At 37.7% G+C, this 25848-nt stretch overlaps 1 protein-coding gene across 6 annotated transcripts in view; it reads left to right on the forward strand.

Moving 5' to 3' along the window:
* The window catches only part of CNKSR2 (connector enhancer of kinase suppressor of Ras 2), a 208892-nt gene that overhangs the window by 67795 nt on the left and 115249 nt on the right, over positions 1–25848 (forward strand). For 5 of the 6 annotated variants that reach the window (XM_033053293.2, XM_033053294.2, XM_033053289.2 and 2 more), the window contains exons 5-7: positions 7245–7286; positions 17077–17196; positions 23754–23813. In XM_033053293.2, coding sequence (XP_032909184.1) covers positions 7245–7286; positions 17077–17196; positions 23754–23813 — 222 coding nt within the window. The remainder of the gene's footprint in view (positions 1–7244; positions 7287–17076; positions 17197–23753; positions 23814–25848) is intronic. The other variant, XM_033053292.2, reaches the window with a different exon arrangement.

A 25848-nucleotide genomic window follows, 5' to 3' on the forward strand; every position in this document is an offset into this window, starting at 1 on the left:
ATGGCAGGAATTGAATAACTGTAGCATAAGTGGGGAAGAAAGCAAATATTTCTGAATGGCAGTGGGAATAAAATCGACAGGATTTGTGTGGGAAGCGAAGAGGAGTTGAAAATGGCACCCAGGTTGTGAGCTTGTGGGACATAAGGTGGTGGAGCTGTTGACAGAGATAGGGAAAGAAAGGGGGAACAGGGAGTGTTTGGGAAGAAACGTGATTTCAGCTCTTCAGGATCCTGTGTTAGGGCTGGTGGCAAATATCCAGAAGGAGATTCTGAACTGCGAATGTGAACAGAAGGGCTGAGAGATCTGTGACTCATCCGCACAGAGATGGTAATTAAAGCAGCGTGATTTTAGGAGGCTGCTGAGCAATAGGGAAGAGGTTGCAGAAAAGGGGAGAGTTGAGGATAGAGCTCCCTGGGACTGTCACAGTTGAAACAGCTATAATGGGAGACTTTTTGAGCAGCCCAGTGGAAAGAAAGTCATGGAAATAGCATATTTTGAAATGGTTACTTAGAAATACAGTGTAGATTTTAACAGTGTCTGTGTAATTTTAAAAATTAATTTTGTGTGGTGGGAGCCAACGTTACCTGTGCAAGCACTGTTGTATAGCTTAGAGGAGTTTGCTATTGCATTTTAGTTAGCTAAGAGACAGAAGAAAGGTATTTCTTTTCCCCCACTCTCTGTTCCAAACATTTGTAATTTTCAGTGTCCCCAAGGCCCATGCCTTTTGTATCCAAAGACCTGCTAGATCTTTTAAAATATAAGATGTGGTAAAGCACATTGGGAAGCTGCTGTGTCATGCTCTTACTTCTTAGCATGTTGCCAGAGGAGAATGTTACCTGCTTACCAGCTTCTGTAGCTTTTGGGGCATTTAAATTTTTTGTTCCTTGTACTTTTAAAGGGGGTTGGAGGACGGGGTTGAACAGAGCTGTGTATCTGCCAATTTGTATTCTGTTATTCCAGTAATGACCCAGACATACCTGTAAATCACAACCTAAGCAGGGTTCCACAATATTCCTCAGTTTCCTAATCATCATGCTCTACAGAACACAGCATTTTGTCATAGCCAGCCATCTCCAGGGCTGCTTCAAAAGCAGGTTGAGGGAGGTGACTACCCCACTGTACTCTGTTCTTGCGAGACCCCACCTGCAGTGCTCCATCCAGCTCTGGGGCCCCCATGTCTGAAGGATGTGGATCTGTTGGAACAACTCAAAGATGATCATCACAAAGATGATCAGAGGGCTGGACTGATTCTGCTATGAAGACAGGCCAAGTGAGTTAGGGTTGTTCAACCTGGAGAAGAGAATGTTCCAGGGACACCTTATAAGCAGCCTTCCAGTGCCTAAAGGAGGCTACAAAGGAGCTGGAGGGACTTTTTATAAGGGCATGTAGTGACAGAACAAGGGAAAATAGCTTTAAACTGAAAGAGAGCAGTTTTAGATCAGATATTGGGAAGAAATTCTTTAGTGTGAGGGTGATGAGGCACTGGCACAGGTTTTCCAGAGAAGCTGTGGATGCCCCATCTCTGGGAGTGTTCAAGCCCACGCTAAATGGGGCTCTGAGCAACCTGGTCTAGTGGGTGGCATCCCTGCTCATGGCAGTGGTATAGGAACTGGATGATCTTGAAGGTCCCTTCCAGCCCAAACCATTCTAGGGTATCATTCAAGTCTAATTTCAAAGCTATCATTGTTTATTCCTGCCATCAGCTGTATTAGATATATTTCCCATATATTTTCTAATTAGTGAAAGGCTAAATGAATTCAACTTATCTCACCTTTGTACCTGCTTGGAAACTATGTACCAGTGTCTTTGAGAAAGGTGATAAAGGATAATAATGAATGAATGTACACCAAAGGTTATAAAACTTCTGCCACCTTCAAGTGTTGGCCAAGCTTTAGACTTTGTCATCATTATTGTTGAGAACTTTCAGTGATGACTCCATCAAACCTCAGTGTTGTGGCTCTCTTGCTAGAACAGAATTGGGCAAAATTCAAACCAAATGAGCCCTTCTAGAGCCAATGGCATAAATTCCCTAGACCTAGTGACACAAGACCTAGTGGCTCTTAAAACCAAAGCAACTTGTTTTGCAGTACTGAGACTGAAGGGACTGGAAGTTATGATCTGGGCATTCTCAAGTTAATTATTTTTTATTGTTGCTAAGTAGCAAGACCAACAGATCATCCCTTTGACTTACACTGCTATTAAAATATTCAGTTACAGTCTTAATCAATTTGAGAAGCAAAGGGATTTAAGGATGGTTTGGCTTAATTCCAACAAATGGCTACATTGCTCAAGAGAGTTTTATGCCAAAGGTTTGGCAACTCATGAATCTGAACCCTCTTTTAAGCAATCATGTAATTCATAACTTTTGCTACAAATAGAAAACTGGAGTTGCATGGCTTAGAATATTTTGCATGACTTGAAAAACAACAATGACAACAGGTCTATCAGACATGTTTTTAAGCTGTATATAAAATCTAGCCCTCTTAAAGCTAGAGACGGAAGATGAGTGGGATTTCTCATGCATTTTTCAGGTAATTTTACTACCACTTTAAAAATGGCATTCCTAACACGATTACCTACAATTTTATCTGCAACATATTGGAAAAAACAGCACAATATTCACATACACAGGTATATTGGCTTGTATATTCCTGTAAAGTCAGTTGGGCTGCACAGAAAAATATATGAAGAAGCTCCACTACAACCATCATCAAAACTGATGAATGAGAATTAAAGATTTCATGGCAAACTCTTACTCTTCACACCTTTCTGCAGTTGAATCGATCAGACAGACTGCTTTTTTAGGCAATGCTACTATCATATAAATGTACAAAGGACATTTTTGGGTTAATGTGTTACCTGACAATTGTGACATTTGGGGTTTGTTCTTAAAAATCATGTAGTCCGCTTCTGTATCAGTTCTGCCTAGGAATTTGCCCTACCTTGTAGGAAAAAAATAAGTTAGAATGACTGCATATACATGAGCAACTAAGGCATTCTGCTGAACACGAAAATGTAATGAAAGGAGTCCATACCATCTCTTGGGTACTCTGATCTAAGGATTACTAGAAATGCTGAAATGTTGGTGAAAGATTCAATTCATGTATTTCTGCATTTCTCCCTTTTTGTACCCATAAACTATTTCTATGTATATATTTTATTTTCTGAACTAGCATAATTTTATTTTGAAATTATGGAGTTGACAGGAACTTAAGACTGCCAAGAAGAGTGCAGTGCATTAGCTGCCTGAAATACATGGCAAAACCATGAATAATAATAATAGTTGTGGTAGTGGTAATAATGATTGGAAGTTTTAAGATTACAGACTGCAAGTGTCCTGAGAGAGGTTTTTGACAGGTAATTGCAGTAGGTAATTTGACAGGTTGCCAACTTGGACTTGTAAACTAAATCATATGGATGCAAAAATAGAAAAATTTTCTGCAGAATATTTATCCTACAGTTAAAGTACTGGAGACCTGCATGAGCATTTATTATCTGTGGGACTTGGGAGCAGTAGTGTGAGTTGGCATGTTGTCTGTATTTCAGTTCTTCACATTTTGAGTTGAGTTGAAACTTAATGTGGGTGCAAAGAAAACAAAGAGTAAGAAAAGTACTAGTGTAATTAGCTGATCCCATTTTCCCCTTCTACGAGATACCAAGATATATGTTTAAAAAGAAGGTGGTAATACTAAGGATAGAAGGGTGGAAAAAAAGGAAAAATAAAGCATTGTAAACACTGCTTTTGGAAACAAAAGTCCACAGATATTAGTATTTTATATATGTTTTCTAATGTCTGATTTGTTCCAGCAATGTCTAGTGTGGGATGGGTGAGATGTGCATTTACATTTTACAGTGTTGTCACCAGTCAGTGCTGTCTGATTCAGTGGGTTTACTTTAAATGTCCTTAGCAATTATTCCTTATGACGTGATGATAGGTTCTGTGCAGATATAGCTTAAAATTGTTTTTGTTGAGACCGTGTGAAGTTTTGGTTATGAAGGTTAGAACTTCTGGAAGAAATAAGCAATGCCTCTCAGTTACAGTGTAGTGTAGGTCTTGCTAGTCCTAAAATTAGGTTTTGAAATCATACTGAGATGGAAAATGCAGAAGAATCCTCTCCTTGATTTGTGTGGTTTGTTCTTGCTGCTCTTGTCTTCCTCCCTTATTGTTTTTTTTATTTATTTTTTTTTCTTACAGTTTTGGAGGTTTTGTTCCTCTCTTTTATGGGATTTTAGCCTAGTTCCAGCTAGATGACAAAGTCCCTTTTGCCATTTTTATGCCTGAGGCAGAGTTGGAAAGAGTGACTATGAAGATCTGATACTAGTCATAGCATTGTTCCATTGTATTTCCTTTTTATTTCTCTCTTTTTTCTTGTGGATACTCTGCCATTTTTCCCCTTAGACTACTAATGGCCAGTATTTGATTACATCTTCAGGAAATGTAAATTAACACAGCTTTTGTTGCTTTATTAACAATGTGTGTTATTATTGTTTTAGAAAATAATCCACAATTAGGAGATAACCTTACAGGTTTTCAGCTGCAGTTCTGTTTGGTTGGTTAGAAGACCACATAGCCTAGCTTTAGTTATAGTATAGCACTGAATATATGTGCAAAGTTCAGAGAATAGAAGTAATAGATCTCCTCTTTGCTGTAACTGTATTTCAGTTCATGGATAATCACACTATTGGTTTAACTAAGTGAATAGCAAATTTTTAGCTTGTGTAGGAGTAAAGTTTGGTTGTAGATTTTTGTGTGTGTTCTTGCTTTTTTAATGTAGAAAAAAAAGTTGGTGTTAAACATGCATATGATCTGTTTCTTACCTTAATTGCAATGTTTTGATACCCCAGTTGAACAGATATTAAAGAAAACCTTTCAGGAGTAAGACATAGGCTCCTATGGAAGCAAAAGACATTCTCCAGGTGTGGGTGGTATGCTGCTAAGAATAAAAATTTATTTCTAATTGCATAGTTAGAGAATTTTTATAGTTCTCAACTGCTTTAGGCTCTTTTAGGTGAAATGAAATGGGTATGAAAAAGCAATAACTGTAAATGGTAAAGGCCCCCAGTAATAAGCAGTAACCCTGCCATTCCACCTGGGAGGTGTTCGTGGTGGGCACAGTTGTCTTCAGCCCTTGCTGAATAAAGCACAAGGCAGCAAAGGGGAAGTAAACTGTTCCCTTTGACAGGAAGTGGCATGAGGTTTTTGCTCCTGGGGTCATTCAGAAGCAGTCTGAGCCCTCATCTCTAGGGATGACTGCAGGGATCAGCTTGGTGACCTTTAACTAGGTTTCTTTGAATCTTAGACTTCAGGGCTGCTCTGGGCTGCCCTCATAGTTCTTGACATTCCTGCATGTTTCCCAGAGTTCATGCTTGAATTATGTTTGGTTGGATGTCCTTCATGTATAGAAAAAGTATGTGTTGGAATTGTTTTTTTACCTAAGTGTTGCATCTGGTGTCCTCCAGTCTTTCTGTCTTTTATAGTTTACTGAACTGTTAATTTTTCTCTTGCCCAAATGTGAAGGTGTAGTATCAACAATCTGCTGTTGCTATGTGATGAACTTGTTTTGCAATTCTTCTACCCAATCCGTAGGGAATTGTGTGTTGAGGAGGGAAATTCAGGGTGAATCTATTTATAGACGGGATGCCTGAGAAGTTTTCTACTTGTTTTACTATCTTTTTTGGATTCAGAATTATTTTATTTTTTTATATATATAATTGTGGTTTGTCAGAAAAAAGCACATTTCTTTAGCTTCCTTCATGATCATGGGGGAGTTTCAGTTCAAGGATTTGGCAGTATTTCTGTTATTCACTGCTTTCTTGTTTATAATAAACCCGTACAGCATTTGAAAAGCCAGAATCCTTCTTCCCTTAGTAGTGAGACTTCTCAAACAGTATCCTCTTAAAACTGGGTGTTCTTCCTATTACCAATGAAGTCAATGTCTGCTTAAGAGCACTTTTTTCTTTAATGTAAATGTTGCAATCTCTTCCTGCTATTTTTGCAAAATGATTCATAAGTTACCATGCAGAAAATAGATGTATCCAGATTGAAAATGTTACATGCCCTCCCACATACAACAATGAAATGTGTGTTTTGCTACTAGGATTGCAAATACTTAATTGATGTCTGCATATAATTAAATGTGTTAGATTTTCTTTCCGGCTATGCTTACTGGCAAATGTTTCCTGAATGCCAACAGCTGTTATTAGGAAAATGCTTCCCAATCAACCTGCTACTTCTGCATAGGTGGCTTTATAAAAAGCTTAAGAACACATTGACTTTTCTTGCCTGAGTAACACTTGAAGTGTTTCATGGATTAAAAGTTCTCTTTTTTTTTCTTTTTTTTTCTTTTCTTAAGAAACAGTTGCATATAAAAAAGTAGGTTTAAATTGATTCTAAAACGAGACTTTGAACATGAAAATTTAGTCACATCTTTCATGTGGATATGAAGCATCTGTACTAAACAGAGCTTACACTAATTACTGCAAAGTTACAGTACCTGAATGAATTTGAGTGGTTCTTTCACCAGTATTGGTTGTACTTCATGTGCTCTCTGCCTTGGTAATTCCATTTCCTTATATCCATTGAGATTCTGTCAGAAAAACTTCTACAGTCCCAGCCTCCCATGTGTTGGTCTTGCATATGGAAGCTACCTCACATGCTGCACGAGGTAATGAGAATGTACAGCAGTCCCAGCAGGCTGTGTGCACCTCAGTTCCTCTGTGCTTTGTATCTGCTGTCTCTCTCCCTTCTGTTCAGGAGTGTGTTACAGTCACCTTCTCTTCCCCCTCCACCAAGGGTTTCCTTCTGTTTTTCAGTATTGTGCAAAAATGTCACTTCAGCTCAGCAAGAATTATCATTTGGGTCACCTAATACTATTGCTGGTATGTCTGTTTTCCAGTGTCAGCGTTAGAAGCAGGGCATTCTTGTCCATGCTCATGGATGGCTGGTGGAAGGCACTTGTGTGGTAGAGATGTGACTAACTGGTACTGCCAAAGGCATGTAAAGTGGAGGGAGTGTTGTCTGTCCCAAGGAAGGAAGCAATTAGAACTAGAGAAGAGATATAAACATTTACCATTACTTCCTTTCCTTTCAGTGGTAGCTTCGTACTTTCTTTCCATTCTGTCTAAGTCTTTGAAATACTTTGTTTCATCCTAAAAACTTTTCAATTCAATTCTTTTAAAGATAAGTCAAGGAAGGGAATATGATTGTACCAATTTAACCTGCTTTTTCTGTTTTACTTTTTCAGGATTGCACAGTATATGAAACAGAGAATAAAATTCTTCATGTGGTGAGTACTATTTGTTATTGGAAATCCAAAGTTTGTATAGACCACGTAGAATTTAGAGCTGTGTATTTTGTGCTTTTTGTGGGCTGTGCCAATTTGATAACTAACTAGACTGGGTATAACTGAATGAATTTATGGAACTACTTGTGAGTAGGTCAGAAGATTTGAAAGGGTTTGTGTCTGGCTCAGGCCTATCTGTTATTTGTAAACCATGATTAGAAGAAGGATGATTTTTGCAAGAGAGATGGTTGCTAGGCTTCTATGAAATTATTTGTGTTTCTGTTAGTGATATAGCTCAATTTATGCAGCTTTATTCCTCATAGGAGCCTGGAGATACCTAATGATAGGAAAATTATTGCAATGTTTCCTTTTGAATTCTCAGCATACATACAGTAGTCTCTTCCGAGAATCTTTAGTTGTATTTATGGTAAGTGTAGCAGATGAAAGTGATCAGAAAACATGATGAGTTTGAAAAGCTGGTGCATAGAGATTAAAAGCTTGAGTAAGCCTTGTCTAAGAGCTACACCCAAATTTTGAGTATTAAATAGTGTTTCATGTTGTGGCTGAGCTTTAGTGAGTATTAAGTTAACCCACAGCTTGTTTCTAAAAGTTAAAGTGAAGTTAATCTCTTTAAGGGTGAGTAATGAATTAGTTTAATTTATTTCACATTCAGGTAGATTTTGATATCTTACTGTTCTTATTACCAGAGCTTAAGCCAGAAAATACTGTATTTCTTTAGGTGAGCTTCCCAGTAAATGTTGAAATACTTCTTTTTGTTATTTATTTTATTTATAGTTTATCTGTATGAAATGCTTGGCAGGCTGAATTCTGTAAGCTTTTGATACTTTGGTTTCACAGTGATGAGGAATAAAATGTCTCCTTGTATTTTCAAGTTTCACTGACATTTTTCCAGGTGTGAGACATAAAGAATTAGCAAATTTAGCGAGGCTAACATTGTCACCTATGCTAGGTCGACCTCTGCAAGTATTTAAGTAATGAAGGTTTTTATTACATAATCTTGGCGAAAGTCGAAGTGCTATGAGTTTGAAATCTGTGTATATAGCCTGGTTTTCAAAGCGTGCTTGTTGCTGTAACAGCTGAGAGTTTTGAAATCTGTGTACACTATATACCTTGTACAAACTGGCAGAAAGGATTGTAAAGGAAGCTGCCAGAGTTTATAACAGAGGAAGCATCACTTTATACAGTCATCAACAGGCAATTTTGAAGAAACTGAGAGGGATTAATTTAAGATACATGTGCGCACAAAATCAATAGAGGTTTCAAAAGTTATCTTACATCATTCAGACTCCTGTAGGTTTATTTCTTTAGTCTGCAGTAACTTCATTGTGGTCACAGGAGGGCATAGGTATAAGTGTGCCTTCTGTGATCACTGCTCAAACTTGAAAGGAAACATGAGCACAGTGTTGAATATCTTAGTGAAGCTGTGGGTTAAAAATGATCCAACATGGATTAAACACGACTGTATGTATTACATGTAACTTGGATAATTTCTGACCATGTTGCATAGCCACTGATCAGTGGGATTTTATGGGGAAAGACTGACCAAATTGGTGAAATGGGTAAATCTGTGACTAAACGATTGAATGATGGCATTTGAGATCGTATTTTCAGTTTTATATGTGCAGGTTAAAATGTTGATGATAGAGTTGAGATTGGAAACAGCCATGTTTCCCTCTAACCCTTTTTCTTGGAAGACAGAAAAAGGTGTTGTGGGTTTAGCCGATTAGACAATCTGAAGAGAGCAATCCAACAATAAAAATAAGATTCTCTATTACAAAAAGAATAGCAGTAAATTATGGGAAAGGCATAGAAGGAACCTTGAGTAAGAAATACTGGTAGAATTGGGAAAGGTTGAGAGGACATGTGCACTGGTATTGTAGGAGAGAAGGCAAATTATTTTTTTTAAATTTCGAGATCATACTATTCCAAGTCCATTTTCAGAGGCCATTTCCCATCTGAAGTGATGTTTGACCAGCATCCCAACCAGCTACCTTCAAATGACCAGATACTGACACAGACCTGTGTTTGCTGAGCTGACTTAGACAAGAAGTTGAATTCAAACCTGTGGGCTCATCCCACGTAATTTCATGTATCACTTTGTCTTCATGACACAAGGAAACAAGTTTCTCAAAAAAGTGAAAGGAAATGACTAATGGTCAATTAGCATTTCATACCATTAGTGTAAGGAAATCCTTATTGCAAGGTGTTGTTCTTACAAAAAATGGAAGTCAAATTTTAAGAGATTTTTCTTACAGAAGTGAAATAGAACTACAACTACAGAAGTAGAAAAAAATACATGACTTAAAGGACAATTGTGTACTCTTGTGTGGCCCACCTTAGGAGCAAACTGTTGGATCAAAGTGGTAGATTTTTGTGTTCTGGGTTGAACATCTCCTTTGTTCATGGAATGAAAAAGGGTTTGTTTTTTTGGCTCATGCTGTTGTTCAAGGGCTGGAGCTCTGTAGGCACAGATCTCCTGCGGGGATGCTGCCCTGTTTCTCCTGGAGTGCGCCTGCTTTGTGCCAAATTGGGAAGCGAGAGAATGTGTGGGCACAGCTGGGATGTGAGACCATCCTTCCACTGTTGAAATGCATACAAGGAAGCCTCCAGAGTTAACAATCAGTGAGTCTTTATGGCTTCCTTAAAGCACGCTGAAGTAGGTAAGATCCTCAAATAAATGACTGATTGGTTTGCTTTAATTAGGTAAGGCAAAAAGATAGTTCATGTACTCGTATTGTAACAGCACTAATTTTTTTTTTTAAAAAGCAAATGAATGCCCTCTTTTCTTCAGAAGTGACAGTGTGGGTGTACATGTGGAGATTTCTGAATCACCTTGTCCACAGATAGCATGTTTCAATGTCAGTTAATGTATTCACATGTTAGCTCTTCAGGATTTTCGTTTTAAGAAGTGATATTTTGTGGAGACAACTCTATAGCTTCAGTTTATATTCAAGGAAGAAATATTTTTGTTTGCCCTGAGCAATCTGAGTTTCAAATGCTTTAAAAAAGCATTTTGATTGTCACTTATGGTATTAGGTTAGGCAGTAAACTAATCTGTGTTATTCAAGTAAACACATAAAATGTATCTAAAGGAAAAAGGTCTGATTGAAAAATTCTGAAGTTTTAAGATGAAATTACCTACTTGAGCTTGTTTATTTCTTCTAAACGGAGTTTCAAATTGTGTCTGGGGAAAAAATGTCTTTTCTATAATTTTTTGTCCTAGAATTATAGGAGTGTTGAAAAAATTGTCTTGAAGACACCTACATTTCTTAAAGTTTTGGGGTTTTTTCCAGTGATTTTACTTATAGAAACACTTGGCTTCTGTGGAATAAGAAGCATAAAAACACACAGGAATAATGTGTTGGGTTTTGCTCATTAAAATTCTGAAATATTAATGAATAAAGAGAAAAGCTTTGTATTTCTGCTGCTTCATTTCTCGGTATGTTTTTTTCCAGGGTAGCTTTAACTAAGTAAGCAAAGTAATAAATAAATAGTTAAATAATACTACAAATAATTTCTTGATATAAACAGAAAGGAAACAGCACTAGAAAATAATAACAACAGAATTAGATGGCAGTATAAAATACTAATTTAGAAGAACTAAATTCAGAAGAACACAGGGCCTAAACAGGAAAGGATAAGCCATAGGTGTGGTGCTGGCTTCAAAATTGAAAATTAGTATGCTCTTGCTAGTTCATATTTAGAATCTTTATATTGATTTAACTTAAGATGATAAAGTGTTTGGAAAACTGCTCAACGTAAAAGGCTATCAGTTTATATCTGCTTATTTGGGGAATTATATGTTAATCATTGCAAAATTCTGACTGGAGCTTTAAAATACTTGAAGAATAATTCATTGATTCCATCCAGCTGTTCAAGGCTGCATTTGATGGAAATACCCAGTTCAGATTAATCCATGTGAAGCAGTAGAGTATTAAAGGGAGAGCAAAGCTAGAAGAACTAATTATAGAAAGTAGAAGCCAGGCTTCAGTCAGATTAATAATAGGTTTTAACTGAAAAATTTTAATAATTTTTCTTTTAACTTTTTTTAGCTAAATACCATAAGAAAAAGACTTTTTTCTTCAGGAGTTTTTTCTTAAAGCTGCACTTCCTGCATACAGAAAATACATTTTTTTTGAGTTGGAAAACTGTAGAAAGTGATCTGCAGAGAGAAGCTAATATTCAGCCATTTTTTCAAAAGCAAATGAGCTATGTAAATTTAGAAAGAGTTACTAAGTTCAAAGAGAGAAAACAAGCAGTGGATCAGAATGTTCTCTTTTCCTAAGAACTTTGTTGAAATCACAGTGATGATAATTTGCTCCTGCCCACTGTCTTTGAATATTTGTTACAGAAGTATAATGGACTAAAAATACATTGTCAAAGGTATCATTTTTATAGTCTTAAAAAAAAGGAAAAGTAACCACCTTCTGCCTTTCAAGAGTCTATACCCTGTAAATGGAACTGAACAAGCTTCAGTTTAATAGAAACTTCTCTTTTTGCAGCCAAAAGCTAATTTAGTTCACTGTTTAAGCTTCACATATGCACCAGTGCATGTTCAGGCTGCTTGATTTTAGGACTGCTGTAGTTACTGATATATTCTGTATAATATAACAATTGTTTTGGACTAAAATTATTTGGTTAACAATCATTTGGTTTGGCTTAATTGAATTAATTAGACTTCATTCGTCTTGGACAGCTGTAACTAACTAAACTAACAGACTAAGCTTGACATTATCCAGACATTTTTTCTTATTATTAGTCTTGAAAGTCCACGTGTCCTACTGGTATCCTGTTCCTCACTCAGATGCCATAGGGGAGGGTGCTGATGAGGGAGGCTGCTGCTTTTCTTGTCCTCAGTCCTGGGAACATGTTTAAGCTGGGGTGTTTCAGTATTGCAAGTACTTGGCAAGATAGATTTTAAAGTTGGTCACTAGCCTGGATAAAATGAAGGACAGGGACCTAAGTCAGTTTGCTTGGCCAGAAATGCTTGGTGAGCCTAGAGCTGCCTGAGTTGAGCAGACAATGAATTGACAGGTTGAGGAAAGGCCCCTGAAGCTGTGTCCATAGATAATTCACTCTGTTGCAGAACACAGATATTTTCCCAGCTCAAACTGAAGTAACCACAGAGAATCGGAACAGATGCAAATCTAATTCAGTCACCTTTTGGTCCCCATCCCCCTGGCTGAAAGAAGGAGCAATTGTGAAAAAGCTGTTAGAAATTGGTACCTTACAGTCCAAAAATATAGGTAGAAACTAAGTATTATTTGTCATTCTTCATGCTCTGAGGCATAAAGAAGTTGCCTACTGAGGGAAACATAATATTTGCCTTTGAATTTCTACCAAACAACGTGGTGCTGTGTGGTGATATTTTTTTCTTCTCCTTTGAATCATTCAGCTTTGCACAGAAAGACTGTGCTGTAGCTTCAGTCTGCAATTACAAGTGTGTCACTTGAATAGAGAGGAGAATTTATTACTGAAGTGCAGTGATGAGTTACTGCAAAAGAGAACTGAAATCATTGCTTTAAGGCTTATAGTGAGAACAGGGACCATGTGACAAAAGGAGAAAATGTAATTATGTGCTAGTTTCTCTCAGTTAATCTTTTGTAACTTGCTCTTTTTTTTGGCCTGGACAAATCCTTTCCCTGTGTGTAGATACCTTGCACACTGGGAGCTGAATGCAGCTTGAAAAAGGCTGGGGATTTTTAATGCCTGCTGATTTTTGTGGGAGCAATTGGATCCTCAGCTTCCTGTATGTCTTACTGTAACAAATACTGCATTGCAGCAGGCAGTCAACACTTAAAAAGGATAAAGGATCCTGATCTTGTTAACAATGTTTTCATAACCAGAAGTGTAGTTCTACAAAGCATCCAAAGGCAGTGACAATTTGAGAGCAAAGGTGACTACCATCTGATTTAAGTGGAACAGAAATACATGTCTACGATACAGATTGTCCTGAATAATTCTGCTGAGAAATGATGCGTTCATAAATTGTTAGGAACAAAATGAGTAGAAGTGCAATGTTTGAGTACTTTACCATGTGGCAACATCTTTTCTTTGGAATGCCCTGATCTGCTGAATAGGTTCAAGGTCTTTTTCCATACGGATGCCTAATCGGGAGGAAACATGCTCCTGGTGAACAGAATGTTTGTTTGTTCACTGATTTATGCAGATTAGCATATTGTCAACACAAACTGTGAATGAGATATTCCTGAGAGTAAAGGCAAGGCAAAATGCCTTCTTTTGCCAGTGTCAGCCTGTGGCCATGTTTCCAGTCAGGGCCCGTGTACCCTGCCTTTGCAGTGGGCAGAAAATATGTGCTGTGTAAGTGTGTGCTCCTTGCTGTCCTGACTCTCTGGACAAGTTCAGAGTTCATGAAAATTTGTCTTTGACTTAAGCCAAATAGATACCTGCTCCTAATTACAGTTCAACTTTTTAACCAAGGAATATTTAATGAAAGTATTTTGGTGTATAGTAGTTTATAGGGATAATGTGCTGTTGGATTGCAATGGGAATATCTAAGAAAGCTGTGAAACCCAAAGGACAGTAGTCTTTTAGAAATGCATTGAAGCATATTGCAGATTTTTTGTCCTAGGATCTTGGTGATTTTGGCACCCAATATTCCCAGAGCTTCTCTTGGGGAATATTCATACCACCTTGTTTTAGGATTGCAACCAGTGTAACGATACTGGAATTCTGTAGAATGTCTGTACTCCTCTCATGGGGAAGCAGAGGTGCAGCTGCTCCAAGGGGCTGTTCAGTGCATCTCAGCTTGGGCTTCTGCTCCATGCCATGCTGGACTTGCCCAACTTGTCCTTTCCCCATCATCTGTCAATGCAACTGGGAATGTTTTACAATGAAGAGCCACATCTGTGAAAAGTCATACCTTGTCGTAGGTGGTAAGAATATTCCATATCTGTGTGTTTTGGCATCTCTCTACACTGCAGCAGTTGAAAATTAGAGAAAAAAAAATAATTCACTACAAACAGAAGTTTCTCTCAAATTGCTAAGAACCCCATACATATGGATTTAGAGGAGATTAATAGGAAGAATAGGTGGGTGAATACAAGTCTAAAGAGATACGAAAAACTACATTTTCATCTGCAGAGAATAATTTATAATGTGGGTCTCTTCAGCTTGCACAAATAATTGAATGCTCTGTAATTTTTTAAAGCTATTTTTCAATTATTGTCAGTGCAGTTCCAAGACAGAAACAGAAGTAACATGCCAACACTGTATTTAAAATCACAAATAAACAGAAATCTGAGCTTTCATTTTTGTTATGTAATTTTATATAATTTTATCTTTCTAAAATGTCAGCTCAAAGCAATTTTCATGTGTCCAAAAGCCATTAAAGAAGTTTACATTTCAATAAAGTTCTCTTTTTCACTTTTTTGTGCTTCAGGTAACGCACAAACAGTTCTTAACCTCATTTTATATATTTCTTGGTGTCCTTTGTTCAGTAATGATTCTGCATCATGAAAAAGTAGAAGGGTGATGTATGTGGCTGTGCTTGAATGTTATATTTTTTCTGGAAGAAGATCATGTTGGTAATTTAAATTTTGTTATATTTTCCATTTGATTCTGATTTGCTTATTCACCCTGAAACATTATTGCTCAATAAAATAAGCAATCTGTATACAAACCTAAGTTTTCAACTGTTTGTAAATACTTTAAAGAGGAGAAAAGTGTATTGTAATAGGATTAAGATGTCATTGTCATTGGCTGGTTTTGGTTTTTTGTGGTTGTTTGTGGGTTTTGGGCATTTTTTTTTTTTGGTTGGTTTTTTGTTTGGTTTTTTTGGGGGATTTTGTTTCGTTTTTTGCTTTTAATCTCTTTTTAAAATTTTCTTTTTTTACATAAGATACTTGTAGTTTACCATTTGGAATTGAAATGGTGATTAGGCAGGAGATTATATCCAGTTTTACATTACTTTTTCATGGCATTGTTGCAGATTTTTTTACTGTAAGAGCTATACTTTGGAATCTTGGAAGATTGATTGGTGCAACAATTGTGTGAAGTTGTGTTTCAGTTATTTGAGGAGACTGATTAGTTTTCATCTTTTGAATTTCAGAGTAGTTAAGCTGGTTCTTAATTGCTTTTGGAGATGCCCACAATTTTGGAACCAGAAGAATGTCCTAATCCCTGAATTCACTGACAAAAGATGTGTGGGAAACCTGAACAGAGAAATCATTTAAAGTTCCTGACAGGGGACTTTCTGGAAAACACTGAGACTCTCAAAAATCACTTTCTTACAGAGAATGATAGCAAAGCCTCACAGCTTTCCTGCTTCTGAGAAGTTTGTTCAGGGAATGAGAGATCAGGAGATAAAACAGTACCAATTTCACAGTCTCAGCCTTTTTAGAAATTTTTTTCTGTCTTGCTGCAGAGGCTGCCAACAATAACTAGTTTAAGAGTTATCCCATTGTGAAGTGGTGATTTATTTTAATGGTCATGTCTGCAATAATAAATCATGTTTGGCAGCTGTAGAGTATAAGAAATGCAGTCCAAAGACAATTAGCATGTTTTATTAGTATAGAATCAACTTCAGTGTTAATGGGAGTTACCTGTCATCCTTAAGAACCTGATTTTCATCTGTGCTGAACAGCTGCACATTCAGTGGAAATTAGTGGGCTATGAGGCACTTAATTGTCATAGCAAAAGATGTGGTTAGGGTGAGGGTTGGAGCTCACCACACATTGTCTGTGTGCCTGAGCAGGGCATTTATCCCTGAGAGTGCATGGGAACCTCTCTTTGTCTCTGCTCAGGTACAAAAGTACAGTAATTTCATGAATACAAGCCTCACCATTTTGACTGAAATTTTGCTCCCACCCCGGAAATGCGGCTTACACTCAGGAGCAGCTAATATGTGAAAAATTTTCTGAAAAATTTTCTGATATTTACAACCCCGGAAGTGCCAGCCAGAGTGCCGAGCTGAGCACCTGCCAGTAAAACCCAGGATTTCGCGATTGTTACAAATTGGTTACTGTGTTGTGTGGTGGATGGGGCCAGCTCAGCGCTGGCAGCGCCGGGGAGGGAGGGAGGCGGGGGAGCTCCCTCCTTCAGGCGGGGGAGAGGCAGGGGGCTCCGTGCTGCCATCCCCGTGGCCCGTGGGATAAGCGGGGGGCTCCTGCCGCCGCCGTGGCGGGAGCAGGGGTTCTCCTTCCCCTCCTGCCTTCGCTACTGCGGGAGCGGGGGGGCTCCGTCCCCGCCTGCCGCCACCGCGGGTGCCGACGGGCTCTGTGCCCCCTCTGCCACCACGGGGCAGCGCCGGGCCGGGGCGAGCAAGCCCAGCAGCAGCGGCAACCGGCCCCGAGCGGCCCCACCGAGCTGGGCCACCTGACCACGTCGGCAGCCCCAAGCCCTCATGGCCCGAGCTGAGCCAGTAAACCCTGCCATGCCACGATTCTCTTACTATTTGGCAACTTTGTTGCACGCGGGTCCTCGCTGCGAACAACAGAGTGGCTTATAATTGGGTGCAGCTTGTGTATGGACAAGGAACGAAATGTTTGCCAACACCCGGAGATGCGGCTTATAGTCCGTGCGGCTTGTAATCGTGAAATTACTGTATTTGTCTCCAGTTCTTCCGTGGTCTGGTGCTATTAGTTCAGCATCATCACAGATAATGTTTTGTACTGTATTGCTGCCTGAGGCCTTTCCCCCTCTGCCTTGTGTGTGCTTGAAAAATATGGTGATTTAAACTGTATATTGACATTCAAATAGTTAGCAATGGTATGCTTATTGTGACATTTTCTTTTCTTTTTTTCTTTTCTAGTGTAAAACTCTCTCTGGTGTTTGTGATCACATTATCTCACTCTCTTCTGATCCACTGGTTTCCCAGTCTGCCCATCTTGAAGTGATCCAGCTTACAAACATCAAGCCAAGTGAAGGGCTGGTAAGAAGTACGCAGTTAATCAAACTCATCATCCAGGATGAGAAAGTGACTTTTCAAAAAATAAGTTGTGTATGTGAAAACAAATAGGACATTTTAGCCTTTTCTGTTTTAAAGCTTGGAAACAGTTTGATTCCTCATGTTAGTGTGGTTTCTCATGCAGCTGAGAAGTATTTTGTAAAGCTGACTGAAGTATGCAGAGTTCAGTGAACAGGGAGGAATGAGTAAGAAGTTCTTGCCATTTATATCAGCTTCTGAAAAATGGTTTAGATTGTTCTAGGATATTGAAGTCTGAAGGGACGTAAATTACTAAGATCAACTCAACCAAGAAGTTTGCGTGGGCTTATGCACAAAACCTGTCAGATTCTGGAAAATGTTTCATAGTATCTCAGGGATATAAAGCTATTTTATAAGTTATTCCAGGGCTTCACAGCACTGCTGATAAGTAACTCATCGAATTTTACTGCAAGAAGTCTGCATTCTTAATCAGGTGCTTGTAAAAGCTCTTAATGCAGCCATCCTGTGTTTGTTGTTCAAGAGCTGACCACTGATCTCTCATTTACTCAAGTATCCAACACCTGCTGCATGAAAAAAACCAACTCTGGTAACAATTCCAGATCTATGGCTTTGCATCATTAATAATATCTGGTCCCATAATTTTTGGAGGTAGAAAAGAAGGTTTTCAGAATACAGTTAAACATTTTTTTGTCTAAAGAATTAACTTTTGCAACTTCTGCCCAAGCTTATTCCATATTCTTGAATAGTCTTGAAGGAGGACTGCTGTACTCTTTGCAGCAGGTTTTTGAAGTTGCCTGGATGTTGTAGTTTTGGAGAATATTTTGGTTTGCGGGTTGATTGTTGCTGGGTTTTGGGTTGATTTGTTTTTGTTGGCAAAGTTGGTATGCCAAGTTATTTAGAGCAATTGTACACTAAATTAATTTTCCATTCTTTGGAAAATTGCAATTAAAATATGAGAAAAACCCTAAACACTTGAATGAGTACATATGGCCCCATCCTTTGTTTTAGTTGTTGTTTTAGTCTTTAGTTTTCCCTTCCTCTTCTACCTTTCTTTTTTATCTCTAAATCCATTCTAATCTTGTCCTTCAGGATTTCAGCTTCTCATGGACTCTCTCCTTCCTCTCTTTCCTTCCCTTTCCCTTGAAATTTTAACTCTTCCACCACCTCACTGCAGTTAACCTTTTGAAACCCTTTCTTCTATTGTAATGAGAAAATCTTCTTCCCTCTTTCCCTTGATCACCTTTTATGAGTGCTGTCCATTTTTATCTGAACTTGATTTTTTTTTCTTTCTGTGTTGTGACTGTTTTGTTTTGGTTTTTTTCCCTTCATTTAAGTCTTTGTGTAAGTTGGTGTGAACTCCCAGAGACTGAGAAATGTTGAATGGTACTTTTGTAAATAAGAATGTGTTTCATGGGTTTGTTCCTGCTGGGTAGCTGATGAGAGAATCTCTTTCCCTCTCTGTGTGTCTGTTTTACACCCTCTGTCTGTCTTGTCTGTTTAAACTTGAAGCTCTTCAAGGCAGGGCTTTTTCTTTTTATATATTTGTGAACCAATTTAGCAGGGTGTTGATGTCATTGTCATAAAAATAATGATACGTATTTTTTGAAAAAAGGAAAATAGCAACTATTCAGTATACAAGCCTTAGAAGGATACAATGCCATTTTGACACAGTAATTTTTTTCCCCTCATCCTTGCCTGCGTGCCACTATTGTGTTGCCTCAGCATTGTGCGTTCTCCTGTAGATTGTGAGCTCTCCAGAGCAGGCACCAAGGATGGTGGATTCGTGCTGGGAGAGTGAAAATCATCCCCTTCTCTTTGTAACAGCGCCAGTCCTGCCAACTGATCCCCTTTGTCATGTGGTTTTTGGTACTTTATATGCTTTTGGGTTCTTGGGCTTTTGTTTGTTTGGTTTTTAAACTATTACCTTTGAATTAAGACACAGTGAATGCACATCAGTACACACTGAGTGCTGAGGGTGTCAGTTTAAGAATTGATGGTGGAGCCTGGAGTTGTGAATAATCTCTGCACATCAGAAACGCTTGGATAAATGTGAAGCTCAATCATTTCTGGACCTTCTTCCAGGATTTGTGCAATGATGGAGGTGGAAAAATAGTTTATTGTCAACTTTCCTGTAGATTTTTGACACACGTGACAGTTCTGCGCTGGCTTAACCAATTACTAAATAAAATGTTCTATAAAAATGGAAGTACTTCAGGCAGAAGAAAAAAGACAAGATGCCTGCTAACTGGGAAGATTTTTTTTTTGTCAGCTATCACAAACAGAATATCTACCATCTCAAATTCAATAGCTGAGAAGCTAAAGTAAATCTGGAAAAGAAAAAGGAAAGGAGATGAGAAGGAATTTTAAAGGTTGGAAAACAATGCCATTTCCCTAAACTCATGGTAAATATATTATGGGATTAAGAAAATGCTTGAAGTTTTTACAAGTTAAAGAAGATTGGCATGATCAGGATACTTTAATCAGCAAAAATAGTTCCTTCACTATGTTTGGTCTTTTCCTGTAGAAACGTAAGTATTTTTCAGAGGTAAATATAAATTTTCAGACTAATACCTGAATGCAGAAGAAACAAGTAAATGTGTTACCATGTCTTACAGATACTAAAACTAGTAAAACACTTATGGCTAAATAATCTTTCAAGCAGCTAAACCTGTCAAGCAGAAAATGCTGTGAGAGTGTGATGGGGAGAACCTCTTGTGTACTGGGTAAAGCAATGTTCTGGGTGGGATTTGGTATTGGTTTTGTTTGTTTTTTTTTTCCTTTTTTGTTCTCCCTCTATCCTTGTCTCTTATGACTGGCTGCATTCATGTGTTCTCCGGTGAGTGCTGCTGAGGGAAGAGATATAGCCTGCAGTGGCTGTGCAGTAAGGGTGAAAAGAATTGTCATGGTAGAAAGTTATTTAAAAAGCCTTCAAATTGATTATTGTGGTCAACTTTGCAATCACCAACATGCTCCCATGTGTAATCCTTTCTTTTTTCTTTAAGGACTTGTAAGTTGTTTCATCTGTATCAGTAAGCAGAATTTAATTTTGTATGTTTTTACATTACTGATATACAAAGAGACAAAACTGACTAGCTTAGGTAGTATGTTTTACCATGAAACTGACTTAAAAATGTTGCTGCTTGACTGAAAGCAGTGAGTGTATTTAGACAAAAAGGAGAAAATCAAGTTTTTCTTGGGTAGTTTTTCTGCAACAGTCACTCTCCACTTTATTTTTAGTATAGAACAGAAGTTTAGACAGCTATAGCAAAGTTTAATCTTGAATTTCAGTTGCTTCCTGTTCATATAATCATTTTAATCCTAGTCAGGTAAGTGACTGGGATATGATTTCAAGGGTTCAGAAATGCCAAAGTAAACTCATCAAAACATGAGTGCTTGTTCGGGAGTTTCTTTTTGCCTGCTGAAGCAAACACAAAAGAAGCTTGTCATGTAAAAAATCGCTCATAAAGTACAAGTCATAGATACAGCAGGATGTGGCAGCTGATTAAAGTGCACTGCTTACTCCCTTTCTAGGATTCCAGTGTACTAGTATTGCTGATGTTTGTCCTGAATCTTTTAGTTTGAAATACTGGAAGAGCTGGAAAAGAGTTATGAACATGGAAAAGAGTTATGAACAGCATTCTGAGAGCTGTTTGGGGTTAAAGAGGCATGTGCAACTTCAGAGGGTTTCATGAAAATGGAGTGGAAGTAAAAATTCAGTTACATGTCTGATAAAATTAAATTAGTATCTTCTTTCCTTTTCCATCCAGCATTGCATAAAATGTCAAAAAATATGTTGTATTTTATATACATAAAAAATATAAGAAATGTATCACAATCTGTTTTCATTTCTGAAAAAAATATGAACAAAAATAAAGGAGAAAAAAAAGAAAAAACACAAAAGGTCTCTTTTCTAACCCTTAACTTAATCACTAAGATAAATTGTAATGATTGGTTTGAAATTAGAACTCTACCCCTAACTGATCAGGACAATCTCTCATGTAATTAAGCATGAGTTACTCATTTTTTTAATCTAGACATACATTTATTTCTGATTACTAGATTAGTTAGCTTATGATTATTTTAGTCATATAAACTGAATTCTTTCCTTTTATCTGGTGTAACTGATGGTGTAAATTTTTAGGAACTAATCTTTGAATACATGAGACTGTATCTACCAATTTCTTTCAGTGCAAATGGACAGAGCACACACTGAACTCCCCATGTATTCTTGATTGCTAAAAGTACTGTTGATATTGTGCAGCCACAAGGAGGCAGAGAGGGGAAAACTTTTAAATGTCTGTAGTATTCAAATTTCCATTCCAGATCAAACAATTGTAAGCCAGAAATCTTTTCTTCTTTGTACCATTTCCTGTATATTATTCACTTAAAACAAGGAGTGGAAAAACGTGGGTGAAAAGGGCTCATTTTTTGTTGCAAAATGTTACCTCTCCTCATTTAAAAGCTGTTTTATTTCAAGAATTATGTTGTCTCTTGTAAAATTAATGTGACATGGTACTAATATAACATTTATTAATTTTGCACATGTGGAATAAATACAAGTTAGGGTGGATATATTTCAGCTTCCTTCTTCACTCTTTCCTAATGTGTGCAAAATCTTCATCCCAGCCTTTAAAGAACATTCTGCAAAAGTTCTTTCTCCTCTTTTGCATTTTTCAAAGTCTTTTAAATTTATTGAAAATACTAGATTGGATGTGAACGTCCTCTGGAATGGTGGCACACTTGGATGAACTCACTGTCCTTTGGAACAATGCTTTGCACAAAACTAAACACCATGTTACCATTAAGTGTGAGACTTTTCCTTGGCTTTCACCCTGATGTTTAAGGTTGAAAAGCAGTAACTCACTGTGAATAAAAATAAAGATGTGACTTTCTTCAGAAAATTCTCTGTTTGGGAACCTGACTCAAAGTTCCTGTCACCATGGTCACTGTGATTTTAGTTCTTGCAGTGTTGCAGTGTGTGTGTCCCAGTGACTTAGATGGGGATCCTGAGAGGGATTGAGGCCCCAGTTAGAGGTGGTTTGAGGGTAGGTGTGTGTACCAAGGAACAGACACCAACATATATCAGCCTCTTGTGTGGCTCATTATACTTTCTGTAAGATATCTGTATATTAGTGTTAAGATGTGTGTATATGATTAGTGTTTCCCTACCTCACAGGGGTGTTGTGAGGATAAATGTATGGAAAAGCCATTCTGTATTTGAGTTAAGCAAAAACTGTGTGATGGAGCCAATCAATGGACAAATGGCTGAAGGTACATAGTGGAGCTGGAAGTTGAAGGATGATGTCAGGAGGGTTCTGACAATAAGTCATATGTAGCAATAAGTAGGTTCTGGATTTTTTTCCTTCTAGCTGTAGTAGTGAATGTGATAATGGGGACTGATGCGATTAACACTATGTAATTATGCAGAACAAAATAGGAGTTCGCTTTTGAGCCTCTATCCAGAGAAATTCAGGAAGTCCCTGGCCTGTTTTACTGGGGATATTATCCAGTTTGTTAATTTAGGTGTACTTTCTCATATCTGCTACCAAAATGTCTGCCAGTTGTGGTCCCAGCATAGATTAGTCCAACTTGATATGTCTTCTTTGCCTTTTTGCCATACTTACTCACTAGTGAGTGCACTGGGCGCCTAAGCTAGGAACAGACTTCTCTGTGGCATTCTGATTAAAAAGAGAAAAAGTAGGTTATGGAGAGGATGTTTACCTGCTTTCTATAAGGTGGTTGAAGGAAAGGAGATTCCTCAGAAATTATTGAATGTTCAGCATATGCCAGTAATCTCTCTTTTTTCCTTCTCTGTGTCATAGTGGATGCTGTTAAATTCTTTGAATTAAGACTTGTTGAAAAGGCATATTTGAGACATTGTCTTGGACTGCCCATGCAGGACTTCTGTCTGTTTATAAACTATCCCTCCTTTTCCATATTTTTTTGAAAGAAGTGGGGTAGCTGACAAAGTTGATGTTGAATTTTTCATCATTGAGTTTTGTAGCTGAAGTGTTCATTGGGATGAAGGAAGCTATGAGAAGGTCTTAGAGCCATTTTGCAGGCACAGTTTCAAGCACTGGTTAATTCAAACACTGGTTAGCAGTTTGGAAGTTGTGTTTGCAGCATTGCCTACTGAAGACTCCAGATGTTTTAAAACTCAATGTAGTTTTCAAAGTAAAATAGACATATTGATCATACTAAGGCAATTTGTAATTCTGGGGCTTTTTGTAAGGCATTGTTCTATTTGTAGTTGAAGAAGTGTATTAAAAAACCTGGGGAGTATTTATGGACATAACTGTGGTAAATATTTTAGTTTTCTATTGCTAATTAGGGCCAAAGTGATTTGGGCTGTTCTTGAAGTGTATAAAGAAGCACTTTCTTATGTGGAGACAAATTCCTCATGGCATGCATTAAAGTCCACAAATCTTAAAGAAAGCAAAAAGAAAAGAGAGAATTCATTAAAGAAATATGCAAGTTTTGTTTGGATGGTGATGGTTTGTGAAACACTTTAAAAATTCTTTCCCATGATGTCTTTTTCTTAGGGTATGTACATTAAGTCAACATATGATGGTCTTCATGTAATTACTGGAACAACAGAAAATGTAAGTATTGTTAATACTGTATGTTCAGGCCTGGAAGCCTTTCTGACCTTACCTGTGGTTAATGCTTTCCCTTTGCTATAAACTACATTTTGCTTGCAAACTTGTGCTGGTTGGCTGTTAAGGACCAATGGCATGTTGGACAGCAGAGATGCTTGTGCTTGTTTACCTCAGAATTGAAAGAGTTGTTCCCAGTTAAGACCAAGAGAATCAGTCTTGATTTGGTCTTGCAAGACACCTAAAATGCTCTGGTTGATCAAGACAGGAAGCAGCTGTCTTGGAGTTACTTTGCTCTGTGAATAAAAGTTAAATGTCTATATTCTATTTGGGCTGTTAATGCTGAAGTTTGCTGCAGTATTAGACAAACAGCTTTTATATTTTCCATCTATCAAGCTTCATCTTTTAATAAATGAGTGCATGGAAATGGACATCCCTTCACATTGACAAAACACCATGTATTTCTGCATGAACTTCTAAGTAATGCCTATGGAAAGGAACATTTATTACCAGTGTGCTAATTCTCACTGAAGGCATTAAAGAGCAAGTAAAACATAACAGACTGCTTTTCAAAAGCCTTTGAAATACAACCTCTTTCCCTTGTACACTATATTTAGGGAACTGGCTGTCTGTTAGGAGTTGAGAAAAATTATAATTTTGGGGGAAAAGGCTTCTATCTAGTCTTCAATTAATGTGGAACAATCACTAAACAACACTGAACTGTTCCATAATGGTTTAGGCAATTCCTTTCAAAGATTCTGATGGCATTTTCTTAAAATGAAGCTGTCAGAAATGTTTGTTTTATCATGCTACTGTGTCATTCTGTGGGAAGTGCAAACTACCTACATGACATTTACAGCTGCTGCATTTGATCTGCAGTGAGGTCCTGTTAACATCTTAATAAAACAGAAATATTATTTTCATCCTTTCATAGGAGCTGCAATCTGATAGCCTTTTTCCTTTCTGTTTTCTGCTGTGGGCAGAATATGCATGGGTCATAACCAATAGATAATACCTGTTGTAGAATTTGTGTGAATGCCACCCATCTTGGAATTTAAAAAAAAAAGTAAGGAATTCCAAGGAAAATAAAAATTCTAGAGAGTCAGGCCTACAGCTACGGACATCATTAGTGAAATTAGCAAAACTAAACAAACCAAATGGAACTACAGTTGAGTTTAATCTAGAAAATATAGGAAATAAAGAGAGCAATTGTTACAGTTGAATCTCTCAAAGAAGGAATAATTTCTTTCCATAACTCGCTAATGGAATTAATTTCCCCGGGGCAAAGATAAAAATAAAATCCTAATGCATTCCCTCAAAACTCTTATCTTTTGTGATTCATGAATAGAATTTAAACTATGTCAGGAAGCTTCAGTCATGATGACTCTTCTGCTGTTGTTACTGACTCTTTCCCTCACTCTGACACCCTGGAGGTGCTCACAGCAGACCAAGAAACTGCTCTCTGTTGTCAAGGGAAAAGCTGCTGTGTGCTAAAGCAATTGTGAAAGGTAGTAGTGCTTTAGAGAAAGAAGAGTATCTCCTGCTTTTAAGAACACAATTTCTAGCTGCTTTCTTTAACACACACATGCACACACACACACACACACTTTTGATTTTGGTAGATGGGAGGAGAAAGGTCTAAGCAGCATGGCCAGAATAAGATCATGATGGTGCACTGATCTGACCTGCTGACCTTAACATGTTAGTCTTTGCAGGTCTTCTAGGAAACAAGAATCCAAATTCTCCTGCATTTAAATAAAATTTTGTGTCCTTTTAATTTTCAAGTCTTCTCTTCCAAGTGAGACAGTGACAGAATTTTCTGTCAGGAAGATCCTGGAGAAGAACATGTGTCTGTATTAAACGCAGTACTATGGTAGTGCTCTCCACATTAATGTAAGAGAGTAGTTTTGTAATGACAGTTCTGCTTTTACTGTCTGGCCTTTGTGGTGCTTGATACCCAACTGCAAAGCCCACTAGAGTTTGAATGTTGCTGTTTGGCATTAGGAGTCATCTGCCCCCAAGACGCAAGCCCTGCAGATCA

The sequence above is a fragment of the Catharus ustulatus genome, chromosome 2 (assembly GCF_009819885.2).
Source record: "Catharus ustulatus isolate bCatUst1 chromosome 2, bCatUst1.pri.v2, whole genome shotgun sequence".
NCBI classification, from domain to species: Eukaryota; Metazoa; Chordata; class Aves; order Passeriformes; family Turdidae; genus Catharus; species Catharus ustulatus.